We start from the raw sequence: 26,213 nt of genomic DNA on the forward strand, positions 1-26,213 counted from the left end.
CAAGCTAGAGCACCTTTGCCATCCACTTTGTTTTCAGGTTGGCAGTGGATCATGGGAATTGCAGTTTGGAAATAAGTGGAGGGTCTGTTGTTTGAGTAGCCATATTCTAGTCTTACAGTCAGGGCCGCCATCAGGGCATGACAACCGAAACGGTTGTCATGGGCCCGGCGGTCCTGGGGGGCCCGGACTGCTCAGGTCGTCCGGGCCCCACATTCAGTGGGAACATACCGGGTCGCAGGGGGCCCTGCGACCCCGGTATGTTCCCACTGGGCCAGCCTCTTCTCCTGGGGGGCCCAGCAGCCGGTCACCTCAGGGCCCCCCAGAGGCTGGCCCTGCTGACACCCGGCGCCGGCGGGCGCGCGAGGGAGCACTCTCCTCTGAGTGCTTCCTCTTCAGCTCCCTCGCGCACCGTACTGATGCCGGAGCCGGAAGATGACGTCATCTTCCGGCTCCAGCATCAGTACACGGCGCGCGAGGGAGCTGAAGAGGAAGCACTCAGAGGAGAGTGCTCCCTCGCGCGCGCGCCGGGTCACCGGGCGTCAGGAAATTTGAGTGGGTGTGGGTGGGGGTGGCGGGGGGGAATTTGAATGAGTGGGGGGGAGAGGGAAGGCAGGAAATTTGAGGGAGGGGGGAGGGAGGAAATATGAGTGAGTGGGGGGGAGAGGGAGGGAAGGGAGGAAATTTGAGGGGGTGGGGGTGGGGGAATTTGAATGAGTGGGGGGGAGAGGGAAGGCAGGAAATTTGAGGGAGGGGGGAGGGAGGAAATATGAATGAGTGGGGGGGGAGAGGGAGGGAAGGGAGGAAATTTGAGTGGGTGGGGGTGGGGAATTTGAATGAGTGGGGGGAGAGGGAAGGCAGGAAATTTGAGGGAGGGGGGAGGGAGGAAATATGAATGAGTGGGGGGGAGGGAGGAAATATGAATGAGTGGGGGGGAGAGGGAGGGAAGGGAGGAAATTTGAGGGAGTGGGGGGGAGAGGGAGGAAATTTGAATGAGTGGGGGGAGAGGGAGGGAAGGGAGGAAATTTGAGGAGTGGGGGGGAGAGGGAGGGAGGAAATTGGGGGAGAGAGGAAGGGAGGAAATTTGAGGGAGGGGGGAGGGAGGAAATATGAATGAGTGGGGGGGAGAGGGAGGAAATTTGAGTGGGTGGGGGTGGGGGGGAATTTGAATGAGTGGGGGGGAGAGGGAAGGCAGGAAATTTGAGGGAGGGGGGGAGGGAGGAAATATGAATGAGTGGGAGGAGGGAGGAAATATGAATGAGTGGGGGGGAGAGGGAGGGAAGGGAGGAAATTTGAGGGAGTGGGGGGGGAGAGGGAGGAAATTTGAATGAGTGGGGGGAGAGGGAGGGTAGGGAGGACATTTGAGGAGTGGGGGGAGAGGGAGGAAATTTGGGGGGGAGAGGAAGGGAGGAAATTTGATGGGGGAGAGGAAGGAAATTTGGGGGGGAGAGGAAGGAAATTTGGGGGGGGAGAGGAAGGTGGGAAATTTGGGGGGAGAGGAAGGAAATTTGGGGGGGAGAGGAAGGAAATTTGAGGGAGGGGAGGGAGAGGTAGGAATTTGAGGGGGGAGAGGAAGGGAGGAAATTTGAGGGAGGGGGGAGAGGAAGGGAGGAAATTTGAGGGAGGGGGGAGAGGAATGGAGGAAATTTGAGGGAGGGGGGAGAGGAATGGGGGAAATTTGAGGGAGGGGGGAGAGGAATGGGGGAAATTTGAGGGAGGGGGGAGAGGAAGGGAGGAAATTTGAGGGGGGAGAGGAAGGGAGGAAATTTGAGGGGGAGAGGAAGGGAGGAAATTTGAGGAAGGGAGGACATTTGAGGGAGGCGGAGAGGAAGGGAGGAAATTTGAGGGAGGGGGAGAGGAAGGGAGGACATTTGAGGGGGGGAGAGGAAGGGAGAACATTTGAGGGGGGGAGAGGAAGGGAGGAAATTTGAGGGGGGGAGAGGAAGGAAATTTGAGGGAGGGGGGAGAGGAAGGAAATTTGAGGGAGGGGGGGAGAGGAAGGAAATTTGAGGGAGGGGGAGAGGAAGGAAATTTGAGGGAGGGGGGAGAGGAAGGAAATTTGAGGGAGGGGGGAGAGGAAGGAAATTTGAGGGGGGAGGGAGGAAGGAAATTGGAGGAGGGGAGAAGGAAGGAAATTGGAGGGGGGGAGAAGGAAATGAGAGGGAGGGGGAGAAGAAGGAAATGAGAGGGAGGGGGAGAAGAAGGAAATGAGAGGGAGGGGGAGAAGAAGGAAATGAGAGGGAGGGGGAGAAGAAGGAAATGAGAGGGAGGGGGAGAAGAAGGAAATTGGAGGGGGGGAGAAGAAGGAAATTGACGGGGGTAGGGGGAGAGATTGACATCCATCACACACACACACACACACAATGCACCCCTTGCACACAGAAAAACACAATGCATTACACACAGACACACATACACAAGCAATGCATCCCTTACACACAGCAACACACAATGCACCCCTTCCACACACTCAGTGCATCCCTTACAGACACACACACTGCATCCCATACATACACAAACTCACCTTGCAGCCCTTACACATACAAACACAGATTTACACAATGCATTCCGTACACACATCAGGACATTCTCTCCCCCCCCCCCCCCCCCACACCCCTGTGAACAAACTCATTGGTGGAACATGAAGGTGGACCCTGGGACCCAGACCTTGAGCTGTGTAAAGGGCCCTCAAAAAATGGAGCTGCTTCTCGTTCTCCCAGAACATCGATTTTTGTGACCACAGTTACAAACCGCCTCCAGAGAGCCTGTTCTACACCAGACCAGTGGAGCCAGACGGCAGCTGAAGCCCATCATCATCCTCATCTGGTTGTAAGTAGGCAATCTAGTATATTATTCGTGGCACTAATCTTTAATTTACCTCACATTAAAGGGACACTATAGTCCCCAGAACCACTGCAGCTTAATGTAGTGGTTCTGGTGTCTATAGCCTGTCCCTGCAGGCCTTTTATTGTAAACACGGCGGCACTGCAGCACTGTGTTAGTTAACATGGCAGATCATATGGGTGGGGCACTGTGATGTCACATGGGGGGCGGCAAACGTTACTTTTGCCTAGGGCGGCAAAAATCCTTGCACCGGCCCTGCAGACACTGCATCCCTGTGGGCGGACTCGGGGGGGGGGGGGGGGACTCGGGTGCAGGCGCCGGGGGGCCCAGACCTTGAGCTGTGTCAGGGGCCCCAAAATTTCTGATGGCAGCCCTGCTTACAGTACAATGGATGTGGTACATCTGCTACTCTGTCCGTTTAAACGTTGAATTGCTGGAATCTAAAGTTTGATAATCAGATTGCATGATTGAATTATTTCCCTTCTGGTCTGTGGTTGTAATATTATGAAATCTTCATTATTCTTGGGATTTTCTGTACTTTCATTGAGCATTTGTTTTGTTTTTTTTAAGCAAGTAAAAAATATTTCCAGTGCAGTTAAAGGACCACTATAGGCACCCAGACCGCTTTCTGCTGCAAACAAAGCTGTTTCAGAGAAACTGCTTTGTTTACTTTAGTGTTAATCCAGCCTCTAGTGGCTGTCTCATTGACAGCCACTAGAGGCGCTTTTCACAGTGAGAAGACGCCAGCGTCCATAGGAAAGCATTGTTAATGCTTTCCTATGAGACTGGCTGTGCGCGTGGCTCTTGCCGCGCATGTGCATTCAGCCGATGACGGGGAAAGTAGGAGGAGAGTCTCCAGCACCGAGGGAGCCCGGCGCTAGAGAAAGGTAAGTGTTTAGCCCCTTCCTCTCCATCCACCCCGGCGGGAGGGGGACCCTGAGGGTGGGGGCACCCTCAGGGCGGGGGCACCCTCAGGGCACTATAGTGCCAGGAAAACAAGTATGTTTTCCTGGCACTATAGTGGTCCTTTAACACCAAGAAACACAAGCGGAAACAGATTTCACATGCTTAACAATGTTAAACCTAATTTGTTCAGACAAAAGTTAATTTAAAGGGACCCTCCAAACAGCTAATGTTAGGTTGCTGAATTGTTTTGTATGTGAAGAGTGTGTCCTCTTTTTCATTTTACAAAAAGTGCAGATTTCCATAAAAATTGGCAGTTTTATGAATTAACCTTGTTACACCACCCTGGCAGAGAATAAGACTACTGGTTTTTAAAGGGACACTTTACTTGGTAGGACCACTACAGCTTAATGTATTGGTTCTTTTGTCTGCAGTGTGTCCCTGTAGGCTTAGCATTGTAAATGCTGTCTATTTAGAGAAAAGGCAGAGTTTACTTTGCGGACTAGCAACACCAGTAGAGGGACTTCCTGGGTTAGGTCCTGCAATGTTTGCAGGATCTACATCAGAGGTCAAGTCCTGGGTAAAAAAGTGTGGGAACTCACCCAAGATCCCCCTACCCCCCTTAAAAAATTAATTATAACTCATATGCAAGTGGGACAGGGGCTGATGAGGGGGACAGGGGCGATAAGATACAGTAAAGCGGGTAAGAAATCTAAAAGAGGGGATAACAAACACAAAAGGGAGGGTAAGAGGCACACCGGTGAAGAGGTTATGGAGGCGGAAAAATGCATCTTCGCCTATGTACCAAAAATACCTTGCACTGGCCCTCCCTAAATCATGTTAGAAACGGCCGTTATCTCTGCCATGAAGGCAGAGACAGGATCTTTTGACTGTCGCTTAGCTGTGGAGTCAGAAAGAGGGGGTATGAAACGACCGCTCACTGCCTGACAGGAGTTGTAGTCCCTGCTAGGGGCTCACTCACGCTCCCGGGGGGCGGGGATAACCCAGCTTTAGCTCAGCAGGAAACTACAACTCCCAGTCTCCCAGTCCTTGCACAGACAATCTTCTTGGAGGTTGGAGGCAGGGAATAGGCACTAGGCAGCACCAGCGGAGTGAGGGAGAGACTTGGTGTGACTGGCTGCAATATAAAACCAGGAAAATGTGGGCATGGATGGTGAGCTGATTCGGTGGTGCAATGGGCCACTTGACTGGATTTGTCCCAGGTGCCAGCCCTCCCCTGTAATTACGCATGCAGCATAGCTGAATGAAATTGCAGTGCTCTGCTTTATGTTAAGGTGCCTGCTTACCTGAGTAGTGCACGTGTTGGTTGGAATTAAATTCAATTTAATTGTTACCTACTATTACCCCTAGCAGGATCCAACACTCTTGTGACAATGTAGCTGTACTGCTTTCTACGGTGTACTGAAGACCTGCTTTGAATTTTGCAGAATGTATGTTTGTTAGTTACATGATTTTGCTATTTCATGATGAAAAGGCCAGGTACAACATCAATTTAATCGCAATCTGCCTGGTTGCACCCTGGGATCCAGTAGAGTGTGATATCCTTTATAGTAATACCAATTTAATTTCAGTCTTAGTGTGTCTGGATATGTTAAATATAACTCCATCAGGAGTAAAGGAGCAGGTGTCAAAATCCAATGCTGGAACTTCAGCAACCTTCTTACAAGATATATGGCAGAAGGGGGTGACAATCATGGCTGAAAATTAATGCAAGGAATGGTAAGAATGGTCCTGTGCAAAAGCACACAGGAAAAGTCCCACATAGTAGAATATCTAGGCCTAGGAGGACGCGAGAGCCTGGAACCCTTCAACAGACCGCAAACTAGCCAGGGAACCTTCAAAATTCTGGTGAGCGGAAGAAATAGCAGGTCTGTATATATTGATTGTTCTGTATGCCCATCCAGATTCGTAAAGAAAAGCGAGTAATTGACCGGTCATAGAAGTTTGGTGAAACACCAAGCTGCAGACCAGAGTCCACAGGGAAGATGTGTAAAATGCCACGTCCTGTCCCTCCAACGAAAATTAAGCAGGTTCTGGGATTCCTCCCCTACTGGTACAGTCCGATACAAGTCCTTCAGATCAAGCTTTGCCAACCAATCTTACAGGAGGAGTAGGTCTCTTAAGAGGTGTATGCCCTCTACGGGCTGTGTTGGGTTGAAGGAGCCTCGGCTCATACATTCTGAGCCTGCATAATTGCTGCTGACCCCAGTAGAGACCAGCCATTGGAAAACCCTACGCATATGGTTTGGGCCTTGTCCAGAGCCATGAAAGCTCCCACAAATCTACCCAGGTCTTTGATAAAAGTACCCCTAAACAACAGACCTTAGGCGTTTTTGCCCGCATCAGTGAGGGCGACTTAGACCCAATCTTTAATAGGATCACTTTGCGTCTCTCAGTAGAAAGGGAAGCATTTACATTAAAAAAAATCCAGAATGTGCTTGCAAACAAAAGGTGCAGGTATTGAGGTCACCCACCAAGGACCACCAAAATATATAACAAAAAATTGCCAAATGATACAGCACTAAAACAAAATATTAATGCAAAAAAGATTTACATTTATTCATATAACATTGCCACCATTGGTTAAGTCATAAGAGATGACTAATGGAAATATATGTAGCACATTAACAATTGAATATATGAAAAATAGCTCAGTATTCTATCCACCAACTGAAATTGCATAACCAGTTATAAAGTGCTAAATGCCTAAAGTACCACTGCATGTGTGTTTAAAATATACATATAGTGCATCATAAATTAATAAAGAATATAAAACAGCTGGTTATCATCCCTAATATGAAGAGTACTGCGTATCCCACGGAACAAGAGATTGCAACTTGAGTCTTTCACTATTAGAAATGTTGTTCAGTCAGAAAAGACAACAAAATATTATGTTGGTATCCTGTAATTTCCTAACAATATATACATAAAACATTTTGAAAAAGAGAAATTGTTTTAAGGTATATGCAAACAAGAGTCTTTACTAGGGTATTAGTCCTATCTCACCCATTTTGCACTGCAGAAGCAGGTATTCAACATTTGTATCAGTGTTCCATTGCAGAGTGATAGTAAGCAATGAATCTCCCCTCCGTTCCAGCCGAATGCAAGCCTAAAGCGTTCCAGACTCCATTAGAAGCAGGGGATGATAAACAGGCTGCCCCGGATCAGCTTATCTTGGCATAACTTGAGTGCTGAGTCCAGGCTCTTATAGGAATTCAAATCCAATTTGGACAAAAACTGAGTCATTTTGGGATTCACCACTGGGGTATCACTGGCCTTATTTGGGAATGTAGGGTGTGGGCATTCAACCCTGAGCATATTCAGGTCAAGCTTACTGAGGCGCCTCACCCAAGTTTCTAAATAACGGGCAACATGATCTGCTGGAAGCTTCTCTGCCAACCTAGGATGAAGTTCATCCAGGTCAAAGGGTGGCTCACCTAATGGATCCTGGAGAGCATCCACAGGGTGAGGCCCCCCCCCATCATCAACTGAGAACCAGCTGCATAAGAGCTAGCCGCAGAGTAGTTGTACGACTCCATCATCGCCTCCTCTCTAGACCCGAGTCTGAGTCTTTTGCACATTTTCACCGCTGTGCTTGTACTGCTTGGTGCAGAAAAGCTCATGTATATCTCAGGAACGGCTTGTGAACCGTCTTAGTTGTTCTGGAGGCATGAGAGGATATGTGTCAAGACTTTGACACTGCCTTTTTATGCACTTCCCCAGAGAGGGTACATCCTAACAGGAAGTGCGAGGCACGGGAATGGGAACCTCTAGTTCCCAGGACAGAAGAGCAAAAGGGCTTAGAACATAGAGCTCTTGGCTGCAATAATGACATCCATCACAGAACTTTGTAGTGCCAGCAACCGACCTCCCCAGGGAGGCCAACCAATATTTCAATGTTAGGGAGAGACAGTGATGTGGATGAGGTATCATCAGGGGGCTGATGTTTGTCCATATCCCTAAGGGAAGGAGAGGAAACCGTAACCTTAGGCCTGATCATAAGGGAACACAGAAAGACTCCAGCGCCAAATACCTCAGGGCAATATGGGCCCAACCAAGTCTGATAGGTGGAAGCCAACCTGAAATTAACTTACTAATGCCTAGAATGGGTAAAACACCAAGACTAGTCCCCACTGAGTATATAACAAACCCACAAAAGCTAAGAGAGAGAAAACCAACAGGGGAGCTCACCAGATCCCAGAACAGGAAGCAGACCACAGCAGGGTCTAGTCGTGTGAGACAGACACAATACGCAGTGAGCAACGTCAATTGTGTGAGACTTGTGCAACTTGCAAGAAGTGCAAGACGAATTGGCCCAAAAAGCGCCTGGTGAATCCTAAGAAAAGGGCGCTAGTGCAGCAAGCCACTTGGAAGCTGCAAATTTATAACAAGAGCCCTATTGGCAGATAGAGAATAGACTGAACCCGAGAACTAACTCAAGGCAACAGTGAAAAGGGATATAGGACAAAATATGCAAATGCGGCAGAGTGCCCAAAGGGAGAGAGGGAAAAAGCAAAAAGTCCCCAGAGGTGGTTTGGGAGCTAGGAAGAAACAAAACCAACAATGTACCGACAGCACATTGAGGTACTTACCTGTCTGTGGAAAGAGGAAGGTCTGGGGCTGGTGCCTATGGTTATACTGGGACCTGAATGGGGATTGGCTGGGTTCACTCTATATGTTAATTTTTTTCTATTTTTGTGTTTCTTTTTTGCTGCTATTTGTGTTTTGATTTGATCACAACTTGTACATTTGGCTCAGTCCTTAAATAAAAATTATTTTAAAAAAATGATATACATATATATATATACACACACGTATATATATAATAATTCTACATATATATTTATGTAATAATTTTACATAATTCGGTCATTTTATTAATTACAATTTGCAGGACCTGCCTGACAACCCAGGTCGAAAGTTCGGGGAATTTAATTTGCTAGCACTATATTTAACCCTGTAACTTTCCAAGACACCATGAAACCTGTACATAGGGGGTACTGTTTTACACGTGAGACTTTGCTGAATACAAATATGTGTATTTTATTGCATTAAAAGCAAACAGTATTTTGACATTCACAGTTAGAATGTCACGTAGAACTAAGACATTTTAAAAAAAAATCTTATTTTCTCCCATTTTTTAAAATATTTTTATTCATATTAAATTATGTTTCATAGCCAAATATTAAATATATGATATTAAATGAAAGCCCTGTTTCCCCTGAATAAAATGATATATAAGTGTGGGTGCATTTAATATGAAAGAGGTGAATTACGCACAGATTCAATGTTTTGTTTACGTTTTGATTTGATCACAATGTGTACATTTGGCTCAGTCCTTAAGGGGTTAAGGGGTTAATATTTAAATTCAGTGTTCAGTTCACTGTTTAGAGATCAGAACACTGGTTGGGGAGTGGAGCAGGAGGGTTACCATGGCTACTGTTGTAAACACTTGTCCGTGGCGGTCATCACGCACGCGGAGTAAGAGCCTAGTCATGTGACGTATCCGCCTGCCTGCCAGTGTCCTCCCAATATGGCGGCCGGGGAAGCACGATGAAGGGCTGTCGGTCTGTTGTCAGAGCGCTCTGCCTCCTGATAGCGCTGCTGTATGGCCTGGGGGCAGGTAATGAAATGTTCCTCCGCCGTCACACCCCCTTACATGGATCCTTTACCTATCACTGCCATCCAGCTTCCGTACCCGACATGAGCAATCTCTGAGCCAAGCTGACACTTATGTATGTAATATGGGTGTGCGCTGGCTGTATGTAATGTGAGTGAGTGAGTGAGTGCTGGCTGTATGTAATGTGAGTGCTGGCTGTATGTAATGTGAGTGCTGGCTGTATGTAATGTGAGTGCTGGCTGTATGTAATGTGAGTGCTGGCTGTATGTAATGTGAGTGCTGGCTGTATGTAATGTGAGTGCTGGCTGTATGTAATGTGAGTGCTGGCTGTATGTAATGTGAGTGCTGGCTGTATGTAATGTGAGTGCTGGCTGTATGTAATGTGAGTGCTGGCTGTATGTAATGTGAGTGCTGGCTGTATGTAATGTGAGTGCTGGCTGTATGTAATGTGAGTGAGTGAGTGCTGGCTGTATGTAATTTGAGTGAGTGTACTGTATGTAATGTGGGTGCATGCTGGCTGTTTGTAATGTGAGTGTACTGTATGTAATGTGGGTGCATGCTGGCTGTTTGTAATGTGATTGAGTGTGTGTTAGTGAGTGTATTGTGTGTGTATGCTGGTTGTAATGTGTTTGTTAGTGAGTGTACTGTGTGTGTGTGTATGCTGGCTGCTTGTAATGTGTGTGTTAGTGTGTGTGTGTATGCTGGCTGTTTGTAAGGAGTGAGTGTCAGAGGGAGTCATTACTTTGGTCTCAACCTGCTGGAATTGCACATTATATGTACCCTGTGCCAGCCCTTACTCCCATCACCCCTGTACTCATTGCTTTGCAGCCATACTGCTTGCCCGGTGTCGATAGGATTTTCACATCCTCATATGTATGTGTGATTGTTTATAATATACGTAGATGTTACTATTGTAGGTCAGAAAGCTATTTAATTGACGTTTTTGTTCTGTGCTTTTTGTCTCTCTATCTTTCAATGTGAGGGTTTTTACTGGCATTGAATTAACTATGACTGTAAGGTCTGTGTTCCATTCCAAGTTGTTGCGCAATGAGGTAACAGTTCTGCATTGAATAGAACATGTTTGCTGGTTGTTTACAGTAACCTCTTTTTAGATGTGTAGCCGTTGCAAAGCTGCATGTTTATCTGCATGTTGCTACTAAATGTGCATTTGGGTGTTGGGAATCTTGATGCCTTAACTCATGCTCAAAAACATGATGGTTCTAATTTCCCTCAACTTGCTGTGGCGGTTTTGTTTCTGCATACCTCAGCTGCACACTCTGTTTTACTCCAGAAAAAGAGGAACTGTTGCCATTGAAAAGGAAATACTTTTTTTGTATGTGCACATACCTCGCACGCAATTAAAACATGAGTACTATTAAAGATTGCTCCAGATTATAGTACCCCTTGTCCCTCTGACATGAGGATTTGGCAGACCTCGCCAGGTCTGTAAATGCCATGCTGCTCAAGTAAAAACTGTACACAACTCCACTCACAAAATTGTATCAAGTTGTTAACTGATAATTATTATTGTAGGATATGCTTCACACTGTTTTTATTTTTATGATCTCCACGTCCTTCACCTGATTACGCACCGTAGTAGGAGGCATGCATTTTTACGCCTTATCTGTGTTACCCAAATACGCTTTACATTAATGCATCTCTCCCCTCTGCTGAGTAAAGGAGATGGGCACAGGAGAATTGTTTGGAAATTGCAACACAAAGCACAACTGTTGGCTTGACTGCACAGTACCAGCTCTCCTGATCTGTGCAGAACTATCCCTGTAGGGAAATGAGCATCATTTAAAGGGACACGGTCTCAATGAAGTGGTATGGGTGGCAGGTTTCCCCTGTTTTAACCCTGCAAGTGAAACAATTGTCATTCTGCACTAAGGCAATGTTTTCATTGCAGAGTTTAAATGCCTCTTGTGGCAGTTACTCGTACAATCATTAAAGGTGCTTCTGATGAAATAGCAAGAGTTAAATTCTATTTCTAGCAGATTCTCTGAGAAAACATCTGGTTCACACTGCGTTTTGCTGTTCATGTGCAATATCCTTTCAATGCTTTCCGATTGGCTGAGATCATCGATATTGATGATCTCTGCCAAGGAAGCAGAGCTTTCTTGGGGGACTGCTGCTGCCATGAAGAAAAGGAAAGTGCAATACCTTTTACTCCCTGCAGAGGGGCCCAGGGACCTAAATACCCAAAAGGGCACTACAGCACTAGGAATACACACTTTTATTCCTAACGCTATAGTGTGCATTTAACGGAACAACACCATGTTAAAAATAAATATATTTCAGTTTTTTTTTTGTTTTTTAAGTAAAAACAAAAAAATGGGGCTTACACTTTTTACATCGCTAAGACAGTCCCCTTGACGCAGCCTGATCTTTTCTCACTGAGCTCACAATAAGGGGATCTGCCATTCAAATGCTTCTCTATGTAAAACATTGGCTTTTCCTGTGTGGAGATAGGAAACCCTTCTATCTGTGTGATTGACAGGTTGGAGGATGTAACTAAGAGCCCTTGAAATCAGTACTGTTATAAAATAAGACAAGGTTTTTGTTAAGCTATAAAACACTTCAGCAATTTGAAGTGAGATAATGAGCCAGAGTGTTCCTTTAAATAAGGGATGCCCAAAAGGTAGATCCTCAGGTGTTTTAAAACTACTGCTTCCATGATGCTTTGTCATTCTAAAGGCATGCAAAGCATCATGGGAGTTGCAGTTCTACAACCTCTGGGATATACCTTTAGGGCACCACTGCTTTAACCCCTTAAGGACCAAACTTCCGGAATAAAAGGGAATCATGACATGTCACACATGTCATGTGTCCTCAAGGGGTTAAAGGAGGACTATAGGGTCAGGAACACAAACATGTATTCCTGACCCTGTCGTGTTTAAAACCACTATCTAGCCTCCTTGGCCCCCTTTGCCTCCCTAAATATAGTACAATCTTACTCATATTCAAGTCTGAAGCTGCTGCCTCTGCCTGTGAACTTCATCTGACTTCATCAGAAGTGGTGGCCTGATCCAATCACAATGCTTCCCCATAGGATTGACTGAGACTGACAAAGAGGCAGATCAGGGGCAGAGCCAGCATGATTCAAACAGCCCTGGCCAATCAGCATCTCCTAATAGAGATGAATTGAATCAATCAATGAAAGGAAAGTTCAGTGTCTGCATGCAGAGGGAGGAGATACTGACTGTTTGGATGCATTTTCGGCAGCCACGACACAGGAAGGATCTCTAACAGCTATCTGAGGAGTGGTCAGTGAAGTTTTCACTAGGCTGTAATGTAAACACTGCATTTTCTCTGGAAAGACAGTGTTTACAGCAAAAAGCCTGAAGGGAATGATTCTACTCACCAGAACAAATTCAATAAGCTGTAGTTGTTCTGGTGACTAGTGTCCCTTTAAATCTTATCCAGAATATTCAACTGTTGGTGATACTCGAGGACTGGTATGAAAAACAGACTCTTGTGTCCCAACCTTTAAAGATGGTCAAAGAAAGGCCTCAGGAGCTGAAGAGTTCTGTATGCACCTACTGAATTTGAGGCATACATCCAACAATTTTATACAGAAGGCAATGTTTATTCACTTTGGAATGTGACTGTGAAGGTGGTTGGAGTGTTGAATAATTCAGGGTATGGTGAATTTGCAGACAATGCTGCATTGAATTGGCCTTAGGCATAAACTAAACCTCTTACAGACTTACAGCATGTATAATGCCATCCTTTACCCACCCATCCAGTTTCAACCATCAATATACACATGGCTAGCTACAAACCAGTTTCCCAGGCTTATTTACACAGTAAGTAAACTCTTGGCACACATTACAGTAAAGCAGCTGAACAAATACAAACATAATGTGCCAGAAATGAATACTGACATCAGTAGGATCAATTTATTTTATATTCTTTATTTTTATTGTGCAAAGACTGAAATACAGTCTTGAGATGCCATGACGGCAGCAATAAGCGTATTAGGAACATACATCAAGATATTGTGTCATGGCATATGAGGAAAGTACACATTTTTATGGGTATAATAAGACAGGCTAAACTGTGGATCTAAACATAAGATATGAGAGAGTACAAGTTTAAAGAAAAGTAAGGTATTGCATTAAGCATGGTACATGCTAGGTAGGAGTTAAGTAAAACATAGGATAACATGCTAGGATTAACACTGGAGATATCATGCCACCTGCCCTTGTCACCTATTATATGTAGATGAGAATATAGGAATTCCCATATTGCAGAATAGGCTAACTGTGGTCAGAGGAAAATACCATTAGCACAATGCTGTGTGGGTAACAAAATAAAACAATTGGGCACAATAATTGCACTGGGTGCCTGCACAGCCAGATGTGTTAAAAATTCAGCTAGGCTATCTTATTTAGGTACTGCTGTGTGTGGCCCAGCGTGGAGGGAGGCCTGTGGCCTGTGCACCTAACCAATTCCCATTAGTGGCTGTACACAGTCCCGTTCAGTGAAGTGTCCAGTCAGGTGAGGAAGGTGCAAGGCTTTGTCTGTCCCTGGTGAACGCAGTTAAGTGCAAGCTTGTGGCTTGGTCATCACCTGGGACAGCGATCCTCCTCCATGGTGCTTTTCCTTATGATGGATAAGATCCCTCAAAGGGTGTGAGTTGTGCCAATGGCAGTAGGTCACAGCAAGAACGTGTCGGCGGTATCCAGCAGATCTCTTCGCTTTCAGCATGTTGTAGTGGTTCACCTAGCGTACTGTAGCTTGGCGTGGCTCCTTAGGTGAGTTGGCTTTGTTGCAACTGTTGCCTCGGATCTCCTACTTCGGCTTTCACGATGTGGGACAGTTACAGCAGGACCGTGGACCTTCCTCTGCCTCTCAGTAGGAGCCTGTGCTTGTGTGGTTGCCGAAGAACGGGAGACCTGTGTGCTGGGGGGGTTACCTTCCTGTGGGCCCCCGGTCCCTTACGTGTGAACTTGTTCCAATGCTTTGCATCAGGCATGGAGCCATCAGCCGCAGGAGGGGAGTAGCATTTCTTGCTGGCACTCAGTTGTCTCTCCTCAAGCTTTCGCCAAAATTCTGTGAAGATTGCATCCAGCCTTGTGGGAGTGGATTCCCTCAGGCCTTGTGGCATGGTGTAAGTACTTGCACCTGCCATCTTGGTACCCGCCGATTCATCCAGCAGGAACGTGTGCTGGGTCGTGGGCCCACCGGGGGTATGTGAGTGCTGAGGCCGAGAACCCCCACCGGCAAGGGGGGGGTTATCCACCACTACAGTCTGTGTGCTGTAAAGCTGTCGTGTTTCCTAGCTTTGAGAAATGCTATTTATATCCTCCTCTCCATTGCAACAATGGTTCAAAGCAGCAGCGAGCTTCCCTGACTACACAGAGGCTGGTGTTTTCAGGGCAATCTTTAAAGATGGTATTGTATTTTAGGGCAAGCGTCACAAACCTCAAATCTTCCCCATTTTGCAATATAATTAATAAACCGGTAAAACTACTTACTCTGAGAAAGCACCTGTGGAATGTAGTGGTTATGGTGCTTGAAGTGTTCCTTTTAACAACATAGATGGCGAGAAGATATTAAAGGACCTACGTGACCCATTAATGCAGTTTATACACACACACACACACACACACGAACAAAATTTTTGAAAACAACAAACAGTGTGAAGAGTTAAAGGTTCAGTACGGAATTTATATTGTTCTTGGGTACTTTTGGCAAATCTTGTTAAAGTGGATCCATCCCTTCTCTGGAATTTTTACCATTGAGTGAGTAACACTGGAAAATCACAACTTAAAGAAGTGGGTTTGTTTTTGTGTTTGGTCTTCCTTTGTATATTTAACCACTTAAGGACTATGCCTTTTTTGAGATGTGCCATTTTTGGCCTTTTTGCCATGCATTCAGTATATCACAGTTTTCCCTCTTTCTATTTAAGAGCACCCATGCATATTATATATATTTTGTTTAAAAGGAGAATGAGGGCTTTCTTTTATCGGGGTTAGGCAACCTTCGGCACTCCATATGTTCCATTGTATTGCATGACGACTATATATTAGATGTCTTAAATAAAATTAGGGTAACCAGCAGAAATCTATGTTCTGGAGTTTCATATCCATTTTAGTGTTGATGGATTCCTGACTTTATTTTTTCTTACAGATGTATCCCCTATATTTAGGCTGTTGTATCCTATGTGTAATTCTTCTTTGCATTTGCAGATCCCTCGCTCCAATTGTTACCAGCACCAGAAAATGTGACCATTTACTCCTATAATCTACAGCAGGATCTGAGATGGGAACCGGTAAAGGAGTCAGACCCAATTCACCCAGTAACTTACACTGTCCAATATGAGTTGTAAGTATTGTGTTGCTTGCCACTTTGTCACTCTTAACTCATGCACTGTTTAGTCATTCTAGTATTTCTTAAAAAGCAGTATAAAGTGGAGAAAATTCCTAGTTAAGTACTTCTGGATCCTGAGTCCAGAGCTGATATTGACTCGGGAATACTGCTTGCTTGTTCACACTGCCAGGTTTACTGACCTAACGGAATAATTTTTTATGAATATCCATGCCGATTCGTTGGATAGTATATTAATGTGCTCACAAATCATAGAATAAGGTAAATCAAACATTGTTCATATAAGCCAGACCGAGGAAAGGGCCTTTTCCTGAAACTTTTTTCTTTGGCTGTCTGAGTGACATCGGAGTTTCTGCCCCAAATTAGTGATGATATCTACTGAAATCAGCACTTTTATAAACTGTCAAAAACTGAGACTCCAGACACATAATGCACTTCAGCAAGCTGAGTGTTCCTTTAATGGAGGGACAGCACCAGAGAATTTGGTGATCTTTGGCGTGCTGTTGTACTGGTTAATACATTGAAGAAAAAAAACAATGTGAAAGTGCCACAAAATGGCAGCTACATCACCAGTGTTCGATCTCTCCAAAATAAACACCAATCAAATGATAAAAAAAGTATTTCAAAATATACAAGCATAAAATAGTAATGTGGCCTCTCTTAATTTTAAAATGGCAAGTATCTTTGACTTTCAGATAGGGTTAATATGCGAAGTACACACTCAAGTGTGGTAAAATACATTCCGACCCTGGTGTATGTTCAAAGAAGTGTTTCTCCAAATGCTTTTTTTTTCTGAATACTCTCCATAGCTCATTGTTGAAAATGTTATACTCATTGAGTCATGTTTTATTTAGGTGTTTTTTTCTCTCCTTAAAGGGACATTCTAGTCACCTGAACAACTGCAGCTTATTGTATTTGTTCTTGTGAGTAGAATCATTCCCTTCAGGCTTTTTGCAGTAAACACTGTCTTTTCAGAGAAAATGCATTGTTTACACTACAGCCTAGTGACACTCCACTTGCCACTCCTCAGAAGGCTGCTAGAGGTGCTTTCTGGGGCAGTGCTGCACAATGTGACTGACATTCAGTATCTCCACCTTCTGCATGGAGACACTTGGCTTTCCTGATAGAGATGTATTGATTCAATTCATCTCTATGAGGAGATGCTGATTTGTCAGGGCTGTGTTTGGCTGTGCTGGCTCTGCCTCTGATCTGCCTCCTTGACAGTGTCAGCCAATCCTATGTGAAAGTATTATGATGAGAGAATCAATTTTGATGACGTCAACCAAGTAGGGAGATCAGGGGCAGAGGCAGCAGCTGCAGACCTGAGTATAAGTAAGGTTTTACTATATTAAGGGGAGGCAAGACTGGGGCCAGCAGTGCCTGGTGGTGTTCCTAACCCTATACTGTTCCTTTAAGTTGTATAGCACATATTGAGCTTCCTTCATTATCTCTGGTAGACATATGCAAAATTTGTTTTAAGCGATTTTTTTCGAAATAAATATTACTGGTAATCCTTGGATGAATCAATTCCCAAAGATTCAGGTTTTTCCAATTTTTTTTTTTTTTTTTTAAAATAATTTAAATATATATATATATATATATATATAAAAAAAAAAAAAAAAACTCCAATCTTTACATGTATGTTTGAAAGTGTCAGCACACTGTAGTCACCATGTGTGTTGGAGTGTTATGTCAGATTTTGGTGAGAAGTTGTGTAAGGTGAATTTTTAATGAGGTTTTTTGTTTTTATGACCACAGATAACATACGGTTGTTTTTTGTTTTTTTTGTGTGTGTTCCAGGACCTCAGAGAAGAATAGCTATCATAACCTGTGTTTGAACATCATAGAGACGCACTGTAATATTAGCAAATTTACAGAAATAAAAATCTATTTTAAAATCGTATTGCGAGTTCGGGCTGAGCAAGGAAATCTGACATCTAAATGGACTCTAACACCTACTTTCCAGGCTACAAGAAACAGTAAGCGATGTGTAACTAAATGGTCATGTTAATGACAATAATTTGTCTGTAAATTTGAAGGACCACTTTGAGCTTTACACGTTAATGCATTAATTAATGCGTTAATGCATACACGTTAATGCATTCATTAATATACTGTATCTTGCATGCTTAAAGGACCACTATAGTCACCCAGACCACTTCATCTCAATGAAGTGGTCTGGGTGCCAGGTGCCCCAGGTTTTAACCCTGCAGCTGAAAATATAGCAGTTTCAGAGAAACTGCTATGTTTACATTAAAGGATTAATCCAGCCTTTACTGGCTGTCTTCCTGACAGCGGCTAGAGGCGCTTCCCCGACTGCGAAAATCGCATTGAGCATGCACAACGTCCATTGGAAAGCATTGAGAAATGCTGTCCTATGGACGTTTTTAATGCGTGCGCATCTTTGGCTGCACATGCCCATTCGGCTCCGCTCGGGAGCCGACGGAGGGGGAGGAGAGGTCACCAGCGCCGAGGGAGCCTGGCGCTGGATAAAGGTAAGTGGCTGAAAGGGGTTTTAACCCCTAAGGGACGGGGGGTGGGGGGGACCTAGTAATCCTATAGTGCCAGAAAGACGAGTTTGTCCTGGTCCTTTAAATGTTTATAGTTAGAAGAAAAATGTCTTTACTATTGCTCCGTTATTCCAAATAATATAGCCAATAGTAGCCAAGCAGTGTGCGTTAGAAGGCAACGATACCCAGGCAGACACTTAGGCCTCAATTTAACAAGCTTTCCAAATGGTTTAATACTGTTAGAAAAACATTACAAATTCTATACAGAAATCCCATAGACTTTAATGTTGACTTCTGTAGATAACGTATTTGGGAAAAACTTTTTTTTTTCAACAATATTGATTCGTTTTGAAAAAAATCTAAATATTGTTAAATAGAGTCTATAGTAAGTCCCTGTTTGTAGTTTCTCTGACTGTAGCTTGGTTGAGGGTTAAGTGGAGCAGAGTTAAAGCAGCCATGTGGGACAAACATTATACCACTATGAAGGTTGGAACAAAGTGGGAGGACAGTTTTAGGGCTAAAAATGTTTTAACAAACTTTTATTTTTTATTATTTATTATAAAGGTCTTTTGAATATATATTTAAAACTTCTCTCTCTTCAAATCTGCACATTTTCAGTTATTCAATGTGTCTGTGTGTGTGAATGCACAACTGTATGTGTGTAGATGATCAGTGTGTGCAAACACGGAAGCAGTGTGTCACCGGGGGTGGGATTGCATCACTGTGTTTGCATGTCATTTTGTACTTTGAATTATTATCTTCCCCATTTTATTGATCTTCACATAATCTTTTTGTGTTTTTTTTTTTCTATTCTCTCCAATTGTGCTTCTGCCTCATCACCCACTTCTCCTTCCTCCTAACCCATGTGTTTCTGATCCATCATGCCATGTGTTGCTTCCTCAGTGTCTCATCCCCCATCTGTGCTGCCAGATCTTACACAGCCGATGAGAGCGAGAAAGTAATAGTGCGATAGGTTAGGGGGTTCCCATACCACCAGGCCCACAACAATAGCCAGAATAAAGCATATTAAGCTATGACTGGATAGATGTAAACCATGTCTGTACATCTGGGCACCTAACTGCCTCTGGCACTTGGTCCATGACTGATGTGTCTGAATGGTCAGTCCGCACCCGAGAACAAGCAGCAGTAACCCTATGAATGCCTCCCACTCTGTGTTCCACGCAGCTTACTATATATGGGATGCTAGGTTCGACCTATGTGGCTGCTTTTCTGCTGCTCATTCAAATTAAGATTAAGCTTTTTCGCGCAAGCTGCAGATAGTAAGAAAAAACGTATGTCATCACACGTCTGTCTATTGTATGCCCCTTTGTGTGTTTAATCATTTAAAATTAAGCTTCTTTTATCCCATATTCTATATTGTCTCGAACGCTTTTTTAATAAGAAAGAAATTTATGTTTTTAAACTAAGACACGTTCAATGTGTCGATTTTCAAAACCAATATGTTCTCTTGTGTTACAGCCACAATCGGGCCTGTGAAGTCCCTATCATTGTCTGCATACCCAGAGGAACATTATTCACTTTATGTCCGCTTTCAGAATCCTTTGCTAGTCGAAAATAAATGGAAGATGCTTTATCAGTTGAATTACTGGAAGAAAATCACTGGTGTGAAGGTAAGCCTTTAAATACAAACATGTCTACATAAAGGGGGCTTGGTTTGTCAGGTGGTCAGCAGGCTGCCATGGCTTAATCTGGTCCTCACTTGCTACTCTTCAGTAGGCTGAAGGAGGCAATGTTTAATGTTGGCAAGGAGAACTCAACTTTTCTTTGTTGAAGACTGGATAAAAAAAGTTCAGCTGCAACAGCGAATTGTTGTACTTTTGTTTTTCTTAAGAAAGTTCTGTAAAGACGGATAGAATAGTGTTGGCTGAGATTTACTAATCTGGGGTTAAAATAGTGAACGCATAATCCATATGTTCTAAAGATAGATGATGTTAAGATTTTTCCGAGTAGTTAAAGGGACACTATAGTCACCAGAACTACAGCTTATTGTATTTGTTCTGGTGAGTATAATCAGTCCCTTCATGCTTTTTGGAGTAAACACTGTCTTTTCAGAGAAAAGGCGGTGTTTACCTTGCAGCCTAGGGATGACTCCACTGGCCACACCTCTTATGGCTACTAGAGGTGCTTCCTGGGGCAAATACAGGAGCAGTTGAAGGCCCTATTCCCGTGGGAACTTGCAATTTAGTCTTTAGTGACCATACAAGTATTTCTTACTATAGCACATGTGCAGGGACACCACCCTCCTGTTAGTTGGAAATTCTCTATATTTTCGTATGGTTCCTACTGATTTGCATAAGGTTGAAATCTACCAGCGTCTGTTTTTTTCTAGACAACTGTAAATATCACCCAAACATCTGAGCGACTGAAAGATCTGGACCCTTGGACGGAGTATTGTGTTGATGTGACTGTTTTTGCAGACCGTAAAGTGGGAGAAACCAGTGAAGCCATTTGTGCAATGCCAACTGCTTCAGGTACTTCCTTTGAAGTTGCCACTTGTCCGATGCCATGCAGTTGCTTCTCAACATTAATTTTTTATTTATTTTATTTTTGTCATTAAATTGAAAATGTAGTATTGGGGGTTCAGAAGAGTAAAGTGGGAGGGAGTGGAAAGTAATGGGTGTGTCTTCTCCGATGGCATTTATACACCAAACACTGATTGGTAATGGATTGAAAATGGAGTTGCAGAATTTAAGCCAAAAAAATATATAAACTGTGCGCGTAGCAGAGTTGGAGAATTTAAATTGTAACCTATATTTTGACATTCAGCTTTTACTTTGCTACGATTAGCTTTATTGCATAAACTTGGTGTACAAGTAGCTTTATATAACGGTGGTATTGGAGTATGTTCTATGTAAATTTAATTTATGTTTCACGTAGATAACTTGTTTCTGTTTGTTACAGCGTTGAGTACTGGGAACCTCATAGCATTATTATTGGCCCTTGGCTTTCTGGTTATCGCTGCCTTTTTATGTGCCTATATGATGTTCAGATATCGCACCATTGTCAAGAGCTTGTTTCATGTGCCTTTCCACTTACCCTCACACATACAAGAGGTAAGTGTGCCTACACTGCTGTGAGTTGGTGACTCCAGGGTCCCATATGCTGTCAGATTGCATAATCTAGGTCTTACCTGGGACATGGGTGCCATGTTTAAAGGGACGCCAAACGATCTCTCCGATTTAAGCTTGTAGCGTCAGCAATGTAATGGGATGTGGATGTTTAATGTGCATGACTAGGCAACTCATTCTAAGCCTTAACACATGCCTGTAAGGTAAGAACAGATTGTTGGTAAATATGCCAAAAAAAGAGAAGGTTTTTTTGCTGACAGTGTGGCAATAAATTATTTATTTTTACTGAGCAGAAGAGAACAGACAGGTTTGTAACGCCACAACAACATTATCAAGCTATGAATTTACTTATAAGTAGATACAATGCCATGGCGTATGAACAAGTTGCACTTTTTTTTTTTTTTTTTTTTATCAATATGTATAAATACTTCACTGGACAAAAATATATATCAACTGGAAACATATAGACATGAGATTGGTAACTGTCAAACAGAAACGAGCATATACAGGATTATTATTATGTTATTTATATAGCGCCATCGAATTCCGCAGCGCTTTACAATGGGTGGACTAACAGACATGTAGTTGTAACCAGACAAGTTGGACACACAGGAACAGAGGGGTTGAGGGCCCTGCTCAATGAGCTTACATGCTAGAGGATAGTCGAACATGTCTGAATGTAGTATCTATGATACCCTAGGAAATGGCAAAACTAGTGAGACATGATGAGCGTAACTTTAATTATAAGGGCATAGTACAATTTAGAGTTTAAGATGGAGGAATATTCCACTGGTGAGATGTCAGTGCTACACAACATGCTGGATTATCAGGATATAGTGCAGTAATGGTTATGTAGCTTGCTAAGGGTACCGCTTGGATCTGGGGGAGATGTTATTTAAAACTGCATGCAACAAAAGAGTGACACAGTTAGCTGATGCGCACTTGGCAGATTAACTGCAAGAGCATGTGGGCTTCAGAGGTTGTTGGAGCGGTACAGGAGGGATAGGGTCCTCTTCCAGCCCCTGGCCTGTATGGTGGGCGGCATCCGTGTTCCACTGACTCTACACTCTGCGAGTTTTAGGCATGCAGAGGAAGGCCCAGATCTTCTGCCACCGCCTGCTGTGGGTGGTCTTCCGGTGGGGTGGTCGATGCTACGGAGGAAGTCTCCTCAGGGCCCTTGGCCCAGGTAGGCAGTCTGCATGGGTAGCTAGCGTAGGAGTAGAGGCTTTGCCCAAAAGAGACCATCTCAGCCTTCCCTCTCTGACCATCACTTTCCTCTCTGCATGGGTTCGTGCTGGCATGGTGGATATGACTCATTTATGCCTAGTTGCATGTGCCCCAGATAGGCAGTAAGTGCAGCTTCCCCAGTGGGGAAATGGGACCAGCAAGGTGTCAGGTAAGTTGCCGTTGTGCAGCAGCTGGATCAGTTAGCGAAGTAGCGGTCGACTACTCAACTCCCCGTCCAGGTAGGCCACAGTCCCAAAGTGCCTTAGTCACTCTCGGGGACCCAGAATCACCCGATATCCGGCGCTCAAGCTAAACCTGGAAACAGCAAGAACTCGTACGGTACTTTTCCGGCAGTATGCCAGAATAGAAATGTGAGTTTTTATCCTTAAAAAGCTTAATTCTTCAGGAACTACAGTGACTTGCAGCCTGCTAGCATTGCTGCCCGGCCCCGCCACTGGAAATAGCCCCTTTTAAAAATCACTTCTAGGTTGTCGGACTGCTTATATCCGACTAGTTTTATTGATTTGTCCAGTTTGTGAAAGTTAGAATGACATGAGCCAATTAAGGTGTTTCTCATGTTCTTTATTAAATAAACACTGTAGTAGTTATGGTGCCATCCCAGGATAGTCTGTCAAGATATTTTAACATGATTTGACACTAACCTGAGTCCTGCTTGGCTGCACTCTGCTTCCAGTCTTTTTTCATTTATTGGTTGAGAATGTCTGTTGATTTCTCTCAAACAGTGAATGATTGAACAAAACGGACATCTCACTTCTCCAGGTCTGCGAGGACAAGATGCAGTCCGGTGGGACATGTGTGTCAAGTGTCACACTGCTGGCACCAGGGCATTCCTGACAACATAGCCACTACAACAGTCTTCATAAAGGAACATTGTATTCATCATAACCAGACCAACTGATTGAAGTGGTTATGGTGCCTGGACACTCTAATAGCCGAGTCCTGGCATCCTGGCCTTCAACTATGATATGGCAGAGCTATGCTTCTGCCTCGCACCATACCAGTTTATATCAGGGATTAGGGCAGTGATTGACTGAAAACTCTCAGCATGTCACTAGCTGCTCTTTAATTATTGGAGTACAAGCTTGCGGTGACCGAGCATCTCAGCTAAATAGTGTGTACACTGTAAATTAGTGATGTGGAGCACAGTGCCCACAGGTACCATCACTATTTCAATCAATTGAAGTGGTTATGGTGCCTGCGTTCGAGGACAGAAAAGAGTGTGGGTGCCTGGTGATCCAGAATAAATCACACACAATGTTAAAAAGATGATCGCATTCTTGGGCCAATCTTAAGTGTGCATATAAAACTTTTATTGTGAAGTTTTTCAGTTTATCTAAAAACATTAATCTATTTACAAACTACCGTATTTATCGGCGTATAACACGCACCTCATTTTAAGAAGGAAATTTCCCCCCCCTCCCGTAGTAAACCCCCTCCACCCCCCCCTTTCCATAGTATTTTCCACCCCCTCCCATAGTGTTCTCCCCCCCTCCCCTTGTCCCATAGTGCTCTTTCCTTCCCCTTGTCCCATAATCACTTACCTGTCTTGAAGCGTGGGCCGGCTTCACAGCGCACACCGCGGTACAGGAACTTAAATTTCAGGTTCCGGTTTCCGGTGGGACTGAAAGGAAGTGTGCACACTGAGTGCACACTTCCTTTCAGTCCCGCCGGAAACCGGAACCTGAAATCGAAGTTCCAGTACCGCGGTGCGCGCTGAACACCGGCCCACGCTTCAAGACAGGTAAGTAAACCTTCACATTCGCTCCATAAGACGCACAGACATTTCCCCTCACTTTTGAGGGGAAAAAAAGTGCGTCTTATGGAGCGAAAAATATGTATATCGGCGTATAACACGCACACATCATTTGCCCCCTATTTTCAGGGAGAAAAAGTGCGTGTTATACGCCAATAAATACACTCTCATTTTGGTCTTCCAGCTAGATTTCAGCTGTCTGATGTGGATATTATCTATGTGGTTATCCTGTATATATGTGTGTGAATATGGCGCACACACTAGAAGACTTAATAAGAAACCAATCTATTGTCGAGATGCCCTTTCTGGGGCTTGAAGAGTGCATTCTATCTTTGTGTTATTTTTGTGTGGGAGTTCACACAGTCCTTTAATTAATCATTCTTGTGGAATGTAATCCGGCTTGTTGAGCCTTGTTTTCCATTGCATTTCTCACACAGCCACAGTTCATTCTGATTTCCTCTTGAGGGTCATAAAAGAAAGAGCATACAATCAACAAAAACTGTTTTTTATCAAAACTAAAATACACTGATTTGAAATTAACATTGTTGTGCTAAACTGGATGTTAGAAAACGAGTACAACTATTCACACTTTCAATGCATTTAATGTGCAAATGTCACGAAAGATATTCACATGAATTTAGATAAGCTAAAATCAGTGCTGATGTTTTAAACTTTCTAATATGGCCGCAAGTAGATAATCAAGTGCTTTAACAGGCTGATTCCTCCTAGCAGGCACCTGTGTCCAAGTAGGTGGATACCCCTTTAATTGGGTCTATTCTCAAACTATAAACCCATTGTGCAGCAGGTGTGCATAGGTTGTGTAGTGTATTTACAACTTGGCTATCAGATTTTTGGATGTCCTTGTTGGATACACAAGAAATTGTATTCTATTACGGTCAAGCTTGCCAACCTGCTATTTGTGAGCGAAAGAATGGTGTGATCAAATTTCTGGTACAAGTCATGAAAAATAAGCCAGATGAGTGAGGTGTTTATAATACAGGTGTCAAATGGTGATGTTCTTTTTCTTTCAGTATATTCAAGAACATTCTCAATCTCACGTAGAATACTCTACATCTAGATCAAGGCTGGACTTATATGATAGCGTCTCCATTGTGGATATTGAGTTGGTGCAGGATCCCAATGAGAGCGTCCCAGAAGACAGCAGCCAATCTGAGATAACCTGAGAAGGAAATTGAGTTCAAACTTCATGATTAATACATGTTAATCCTTTCTGGATTTTGATCCTGTAGTGTGACCTGTACACCTGAAACCACCTTTACAAGATCCTATAGCGGCATGGATGGGACCTTGCAGCTTCCATATTTCTCCACCATACTACGGAGCTAAAAGCAACTTCATTTTGCAGAATTATTGGGGGCTGTTCTTTGTTTTCAATAATTTGAAAACAAAGCTAGCTCTTGTTTGCGTTTTCAAGATTTAAGCCAACTCCTGTAAGCTGTGTGCCGATATCTCTGATAACTAAAAAACTAAACATTGTAGTAGCTATTTAGTGTGCAATTGGACTTCAGGATGTATTCTAGGTTTCATTTAAGCCCAAACAAAAATGCACAGTCCTTTAACTGAAATTACTGTGGGGGGGGGGGGGGAAGCCATCCTTTCGGTGTTTAATTTACAAGGAAAAAAACATAAACCACCAAATTTAAGGTTTGGCAACTACAGGCCATTGAGCTTTAGATTAATTGTTGGAGATTGACTAAAAGTGACGTTTACATTGAATTCGCTTATTTCCATGGCTGTTGTGTTTTTGTCTTCTGTAACCATGTCAAACCATTCAAACATGTTTGTGGATCTGAACAAAAAGTGGAACACTGAAGTTCTCAGCTTGTAATGGTCACAGGGACAGCAGTATTAATGACAGCTGCGTACAAAAT

The 26,213-nt window shown here is 43.8% G+C and overlaps 1 protein-coding gene across 1 annotated transcript; it reads left to right on the forward strand.

The window, feature by feature from the left end:
- The first annotated feature begins 9,289 nt into the window (after positions 1 to 9,289).
- LOC134602688 (interferon gamma receptor 2-like) lies at positions 9,290 to 25,707 on the forward strand. Its single transcript, XM_063447836.1, has 7 exons — positions 9,290 to 9,388; positions 15,583 to 15,718; positions 17,522 to 17,700; positions 19,711 to 19,862; positions 20,582 to 20,723; positions 21,154 to 21,305; positions 25,353 to 25,707. Exons 1-7 carry the CDS (start codon positions 9,319 to 9,321, stop codon positions 25,503 to 25,505), a joined length of 984 nt encoding a protein of 327 aa, XP_063303906.1. The 5' UTR covers positions 9,290 to 9,318; the 3' UTR covers positions 25,506 to 25,707.
- Positions 25,708 to 26,213: the final 506 nt, after the last annotated feature.

This window comes from Pelobates fuscus, chromosome 1, assembly GCF_036172605.1.
Source record: "Pelobates fuscus isolate aPelFus1 chromosome 1, aPelFus1.pri, whole genome shotgun sequence".
Taxonomy (NCBI): domain Eukaryota; kingdom Metazoa; phylum Chordata; class Amphibia; order Anura; family Pelobatidae; genus Pelobates; species Pelobates fuscus.

Coding starts and splice junctions, on each gene's coding strand:
- LOC134602688 (XM_063447836.1), top strand. CDS start 9,319: ATGAAGGGCTGTCGGTCTGTTGTCAGAGCGCTCTGCCTCCTGATAGCG. Junction 15,719..17,521: donor TACACTGTCCAATATGAGTT/GTAAGTATTGTG, acceptor TGTGTGTTCCAG/GACCTCAGAGAAGAATAGCT. Junction 19,863..20,581: donor AGAAAATCACTGGTGTGAAG/GTAAGCCTTTAA, acceptor GTTTTTTTCTAG/ACAACTGTAAATATCACCCA.